This window comes from Eimeria tenella, genomic scaffold, assembly GCF_000499545.2.
Source record: "Eimeria tenella Houghton genomic scaffold, Eth_scaff607, whole genome shotgun sequence".
In the NCBI taxonomy this organism is placed as follows: Eukaryota; Apicomplexa; class Conoidasida; order Eucoccidiorida; family Eimeriidae; genus Eimeria; species Eimeria tenella.
Genome location: NW_013545733.1, coordinates 1 through 6,701, shown reverse-complemented (window position 1 = coordinate 6,701; position 6,701 = coordinate 1). Strand labels below are relative to the sequence as shown.

Sequence of the window (6,701 nt, the reverse complement as noted above, 5' to 3'; positions counted from 1 at the left end):
GCAAGAGCGGAGGCCCCGAAAAGCACTACAGGTGCTGCAAGGGGGCCCACCGGGGCCCCCCAAAGCTGAAGATCTGCAGAGAGTTTTTGACTCAGCCATAAGCAGGAGAAGGCGGCCCTGGGAAGCTGGGGGCCCCGGGGCCCCCGGCAATAAAGCCCGCAAGGGTCATGCTGCAGGCAGCAGGCTAGGGCCCCCCGCGGGTCTATTTGCTGCTCACCAGCCTTGCTGATGAGCAGCAACGAAGGATTTTGCTGCTGCTGCAGCTTTAGAGCCTTTCTGGGGCCCCACAGGGGCCCCAGAAAGGCTCTAAAGAGCTCCTAGCACTTCAGTTTTACTTTTCTCGAAAGTGGGGCCCTCAGACTTTGCGGAGGGCACATAGCGTGAGGGCCCCTTGCTGTAGAGCGGCCCCCTTGCTGGTGAGGGGCCCCCGTGCTGGTGGGGTCCAGCGTGCTTGTGGGGGCCCCCCTGGTGAAGGGGGCCCCCTTGCGGGCTCTGGAGGCACTGGCAGCTAGAGGGGGCCCCTCAGTCCCGAACGGCTTCTTACCTTTCGCCACGCAGCTGTAGTAGCCGAATGGGCCTGCAGCTTAGCTCTAGATAACTGCAGCGTCTCCCGCTGCAGCGAACATAACCAGCCTGCTGCCTGCTGCTGCAGCAGCAGCAGCAGCAGCAGCACGGTAGGGATCGGAAGCATCAAGAACCCAGAGTTAGGGAATTTCGCAGAGGAAAAGGGGGGCTGGGGGACTGGTAGTAAACAAATCTAGAGTTCCAGAATGCCTAGGAATGCTGAGCAGGGGCCCCCTGGAGGGATGCTTTTGCTGCCCCGGCTCCCTCGCTTCTACGCCGATAGGCAGCAGCAGCAGGTCGTTTAGGGCTGGAGTTAAGGGTTTAGGGTTTGGGGTTTAGCAGCAACAGCAAGAGCTCTTGGTGCCTGAAGAGTGGCCTGCGCCTGAGGGGCTTCACTCCGCTTTGTGGACTTGGAGTTGGCAGCGGCTGCAGCAGCAGCAAAGAGCAGCGGTGTCAGTTGCTGCTGCAGGTGCACCCAATCGCTGACCTGCTGCTCTCTAGTGCTGCTGCCTCCCTCTGCAGCTCCCCAGCCGCTCAGCCCCACACAAGAGGCAGCAGCAAATTAACTGCGCATGCAACTGCATGCGCATGCAGCTGTGCCTCTGATTTTTTGCCATTTTGCAGACGGGTTGCGTGCCCTACAGAGAAGAGCTGCCTCGAAAAGGAAATATTAGTTATTACTAGTGCATTCTTGTGAGTTCCAGTAGTGAAGATGTGAAGAAGAAAGAGTCAACGAAACAGAATAAAATAAGGTTGTGGCAGCCGCTTAAGTACTTAAAATGCGCTCAAAGTGCAGGACTAAAGACGCAGTTGTCTGGCCTCTGGGCCAACAAGAAGACACAGAAGAATCCGCAGCTCCGCAGCTGCCACTTTGCTTCCGGCGGCGCCCCCAGCAGCAGCTACTGGGAAAAACCAGAGGCCTGGGGGGCGCCGCGGAGGCCTAGCAGCTCTACTGCCGCAGCACAAACGGAGCTGCGAACGGCTCGCCAGCCAGCGAGCCAGCTAGCTAGCTAGCTGGGCTCAGTAGCTGGCGAGCTAGCTAGCTGGGTAGCTAGCTGTCATTGGCAGCTAGCTAGCTACGCCGGGGTAGCTGCATCTTCAAGAATGCGTCTGAGTTTCTTGGTTTGCTTGGGGGTGAAGGCCTTGGCGAGCTGCTCAAGGGGCGCGGGCTCGCCAGAGGCATTCACCTTTTCAAAAAGAGCCACTGTTTCTTTATCCAGCTCCCCATCGGCAAACGCCGTCTTATAAACCCCAGCCAGCACCCCCAGCGCGTGGCCCACGCGGGACAGCTCCGCGCTGAAGAAGCCGTTGCGGTCCTGCAGAGCAAACAGCTCAGCAACTGCCAACACTCAGCTAGCTAGCTAGATGGCTAGCTGGCTAGCTAGCTGTGCAGCTGTGCTGCAGTGCAGCAGTCTCGGAAGGTGCTCATCTGGGGCGCTCGCACGACTTCGGTGAAGATCAGTGCAGCAAAAGTGCTAGCGAGCTGTAGTTTCCAAAGGCCCCGCAAGCTGCCCTCCGCTGCCGCAGCAGCAGCAGCAGCAGCAACGGGACTTCGTACCCTCTTGAGTGCTTCGAGAAGCTGCTTGTGCACGCGGAGGCCCTCTGTTGCGTCTTGCTTCAGAGGCAGCGAACTCAACCAAGTTGCTGTCAGGCGTTCTGTGTCTTCCCCAAGAGCTGCTGCCTGGTACTCCACGAGGTCCCCAAGGGCGGCGACGGCATTGTCCACTGCTGCCTGCAGCAGCAGCAGCAAGAGCAGCAGCAGAAGCAGCAGCATCAGTAGGAGACGCGCCCGGAGCACGGGCACCTCGCATGCTGCTGCAGCAGCCAACGGCCAACCTCTCCTATTGCGTAGCTGCAGCAACCTTCTTCTGCTGCACGCGACATGCGTGCCAGCAGCAGCAGCAGCAGCAGCAGCAGTGCATGCAGCAGCCGCTTACAGTGCATGTTTTTCCGCGCTTGCCCTTGCCCTTGTCCATGACTAGCAGCAGATTTCTGGCAGCAGCAGCAGCAAAGGCAGCAAACCCCTCAACCTTTGCTGCTTGCTGCACCCCGTAGGCAGCAGCCTGAACCACCCGCTGGTCTTCACTCAAAAGGCACTCCAACAATTGCGGCAGAAACCGCGGCCAGAGCCCAATGGACCCCTCCTGCGCAGCCACAAACCACCACACTAAAAACCCTAAACCCTAAACCCCAAACCATAATTCGCAAAAGTAAAATGCACTGCACTGTTGCTGCATCAGCAGCTTCTGCAGAGCGCCCCTAGAGGCCCCCAAGAGCCCCACGAAGGCCACGAGGGGGCCCCTAGGGGCCTCCAAGATGTTGCAGATGCCGCTATCAAGACCCCTATAGGCTGAAAGATACAATTAGCTAAATCTCCTACAAGGCACCAAATGGATTTAAAACTGACTTCTAAAAAAGGTCTAAATATCCTTAACAAGGCCCCCTATAAAGCATAAAATGCCATAACACTATCTAAGGCTCTAGATGCCCTTAATGAGGGCCTCTATAAGGCTTCAAGGCCCTAAACGAGTACCTTGAGGTGCTGTAGAATGTCGCAGCAAACAAACAGCCCCACAGCCTTGTCGTCGTTGCATGCGTTGGGCCCCAGAAGACCCTCAGCAAAACCCAAAGCCGACTCTATTGCAGGGCCCCCCAGGAACTCCGCGGGGTGGCTCCGCATCAGCGACCCCACCAACTCCACCAACGACGAGCACAAGTTCCTCTCCTGCAGCAGCAGCAGCAGTAGCAGCAGCGACAGCAGCAGGTGCGCCGGTGGCAGATGCCGCAGACGCAGCAGCGCACGTGGCAGCGTCATGTTTGTGGCTTGATCGCAACCGGAGGTGTCAAACCCGTACACAGACCATCACCAGCAGCAGCAACACCAGCAGCAGCAGCAGCAGCAGCAAACCCACAGTCTCCTCGTCCTCGACTTCGTCTGATAGCTCTTCGTCTTCGGTCTCTGCCTCCGCCTGTCGCGAAGCTGCCAGTTGCTGCCTCCTCTCGCCACTCTTGCGCAGTAGCTCCATCGCCTTGTGCACCTCCTCAGCCACCTACAGCAACACAGAAGCACTGCACACCCTGCTGCTGCTGCTGCACAGGCGAGAAAGAGCACAGACGCAGCAGCTAGACTGCCACAAGGAGCAGAAAGAGAAGACTCGGGCCACGCAAGTAGAAGGGGGGAAAGGCAAACAGGGAATTCACGGACACAGAAATGAGGCGAAGACAGGAGCAGCAGCAGCACCAACAACAGCAGCAGCAGCCGGATTCGCTGTGAAGAGAGCTGCAGAAGAGGGGCACAAAAGTGACCAGTGGTGCAGAACAGCAGCAGCAGCAGCAGTGGGTCTTCTGCCGACCTCTAGAGGGCTGAGGATGCCGCCTGCTGCTGCGTCGATGCAGCGGGAAAGAGCAGCAACTTGGGTTTGTGCTGCTTCTGCGTCAGTGTCTGTGTCTGCAAGGGAAGCAAAAACGTCTCGCAGAGTCTCCAGCAGCAGCTGGCGCCTGATGCTGCTGTGCTGCGGGCAAAGGGCCAGGACCTCCAACAGCGAAGCAGTTGCTTCCAGGGCCCTTTCCTTGACCGCTTCCGAAAGCATGTGGCCCAGCAATGGACCAATGGTTTGTGCGGTCTGCAGCAGCAGCCCCCGCACTTCCTCCGCAGTCTCTGGCACTGCAGCAGCAGCAGCTAACGGCTGCGCCAGCACTGACAGCACCGTCTGCAGCAGCTCCAAAGCCCGCTCTTGTTCCTCCAGCAGCGAAGTCCGCAGCCCCACACTTTTTGTCTCATCCAGCATCACATAAGTCATGTCCTGAAAAGCGCCAAAGTACATTTTTGAATCCATTACGGCGCATTTAAATGCATCTAAACGCTCAAATACAAATTCAATCACAAAGAGGCAAAGTGCACTCCATAAACCCAGAAAAAAGAGGCTTTCTGATGCCCTCGCTGCTGCCTTTCTTCAAATCCGTATGTGTTTGAATGAATTCGCACAAAAAAAGTGAAACAAGCGTGAAACGCAGAGGGAAAACTTGAAAAGGTGACAAAGTGCGAAGGGCAGCAGCAAATTTTGAAGACGGATTGTGTTTGAAACAAGTTGTAAAAGCACGCAAAACAACACCAAAAGCCAGAAAAGAAGTTACAACAGAGCAGCAGCGGACAACGGGGAGAAGGTAGGAGGGCGCAGGAAGCAGCAGCAAAACTTAAAACGAAACTAGAGAGCAGCAGCAAAACTTGAAAAGAGGCTGACGAGGCGCGTGAAGCAGCAGCAGAAGCCCAAAAAGAAGCTGAAAGGGGGGGAAGAGCAGCAGCAAAACTTGAAAAGCAGCAGCAGCAAAGTGCTGAAGAAGCGCACCTCAAAGGCGGGGTCCTCCTGGGCGCGGGCCAGCTCGTCGGGCTGCAGCTCGCGGGGCTGCAGCGCCAAAACGGCGAAGAGCTGCGGCAGCAGCTGCCCCAAGTAAGGAATGAAATCTGCTTCTAAGACTCTGCAGAGTCTAGCGAGGGCCTCTGCGAGGTATTCCCGCAAAGTTTCCGTTTCTTCCGCCTCCTCCCCGCTGCTGCTGCTGCTGCTGCTGCTGCTGCTTGCGCTGTTCGCAGCCACCAGAGAAGACTCCGTCGTACGGAACAGTTGCAATAGCTGCTCCATCACCACCCTGCTGTCCGGCGCAAACACGCTCTTCCCTGCAGCCACCAGCAGCAGCAGCAGCAGCAGCAGGTGCAGGTGCCGCGAGCTTTACTGGATTTGCTTGGCTCATTCCTGTCAATGCCCTCGCTGCAGCTGACTCCACTCTCTACCTCTAGCTCCCGCATCCCCCAAACCCTAAACCCTAAACCCTACCGACGCTGTAGCCCACGATGGAGGCGGCCTCGATGGCCTTGCACCTGAGGCTGCTGAGCAGCGCCGCCTCTCTGTGGCTGCTGGGCTGCGGGCCCGTTTGGCTTATTAGCTGCAGCAGCGCCGGCAGCACTGAAGAGTAGTAAACTTTGAAGTCGCTCTCCAGCACTCCAGCCACCACTGCTATGCAAGTTATTGCGTGCTGCCGCACCAGCAGCGCTGCACGCCCCCCACACACACCAAACCTGCTGCTGCTGCTGCTGCTGCAGCTGTTGATGCTACTGCTGCAGGTGCTGCTGCTGCTACTGCTGGTGATACTACTGCAGTTGCTACTGCTGCTGCTGTTGTTGATGCTACTGCTGCAGTTGCTGCTGCTGCTACTGCTGCTGGTACTGCCGCAGTTGCTACCGCTGCTGCTGCTGTTGATGCTACTGCTGCAGGTGCTACTGCTACTGCTGCTGGTACTGCTGCAGTTGTCACTGCTGCTGCGCTGCTGCGGGCGCTACTGCTGGTGCTGCTGGTGCTGCTGCTGCAGTTCCTGCTGCTGCTCGTGCTGCAGTGTGGCCGCTGCTGCGCGTCTGGCTAGCGTGGCTGCGGCTCAGCGCTCACGGGAAGAGGTGTCAGCTAGCTCCAGCACTTTGGGCATAACTGCAGGAAGCACTTTTTTCATTTCTTTCTTTTCCAACTCCTCCGCGAAGTTCACAAAGGCCGCGCAGGCGTGACTCCGCACCCGCGGGGTCTGCAAACAGCCGCAAGCACCGCTCAGCTGCTAGCCAGCTAGCCACCTAGCTAGCTAGCTACCTAGCTAGCTAGCTAGACATGTAGGCTGCCATCCAACTGAGCCAGCTGGCAGAGGAACGCATCAGCTAGCTGACAACCCGCCTAGCTAGCTCAGCTGGAGGGGAGCTAGCTGGGTAGCTGGCTGGGTAGCTAGCTGGGAGCCAGCCTGGCAGCCAGCTAGCTACCTAGCTAGCTAGCCAGGGGGAGACTGACCGGGTCGGAGAAGCAGCGGACTAGAGGGTCCAGCAGCTCGTGAGTGTACTCGTGCTGCACTGTGGGGGCGTGGTCGAGGGCCAGCTGGCCCAGGCATTGGCAGGCAGCAAACCGCACGCGGTAGTCCGTGTCCCCCAGCGCCTGCAGCAGCAGCAGCAGCAGCAGCAGATTGCGTGCAGCAGCAGCAGGTAGCAAGCAGCAGCAGCAGCACACGGACCCGCACGCAGACCAGGCGCAACACCAGCAATGAAACCAACACCAGCAGTACGACCAGCAGCTGCAGTAAGACCAACAGCAGCAGCAGCAGCAGCAGCAGCA

The 6,701-nt window shown here is 58.2% G+C and overlaps 1 protein-coding gene across 1 annotated transcript; it reads right to left on the bottom strand.

The window, feature by feature from the left end:
• Positions 1–1,640: 1,640 nt before the first annotated feature.
• Positions 1,641–6,524, bottom strand: ETH_00018620 (GI23769, related; the record flags this gene model as incomplete). Its single annotated transcript, XM_013380421.1, has 10 exons — positions 1,641–1,880; positions 2,123–2,296; positions 2,502–2,708; positions 3,098–3,289; positions 3,477–3,614; positions 3,918–4,367; positions 4,911–5,236; positions 5,394–5,609; positions 6,000–6,129; positions 6,384–6,524. Coding segments are annotated over 10 exons (2,214 nt in total), but the record flags the coding sequence as incomplete, so codon positions are not given.
• Between the last annotated feature and the right edge of the window lie 177 nt (positions 6,525–6,701).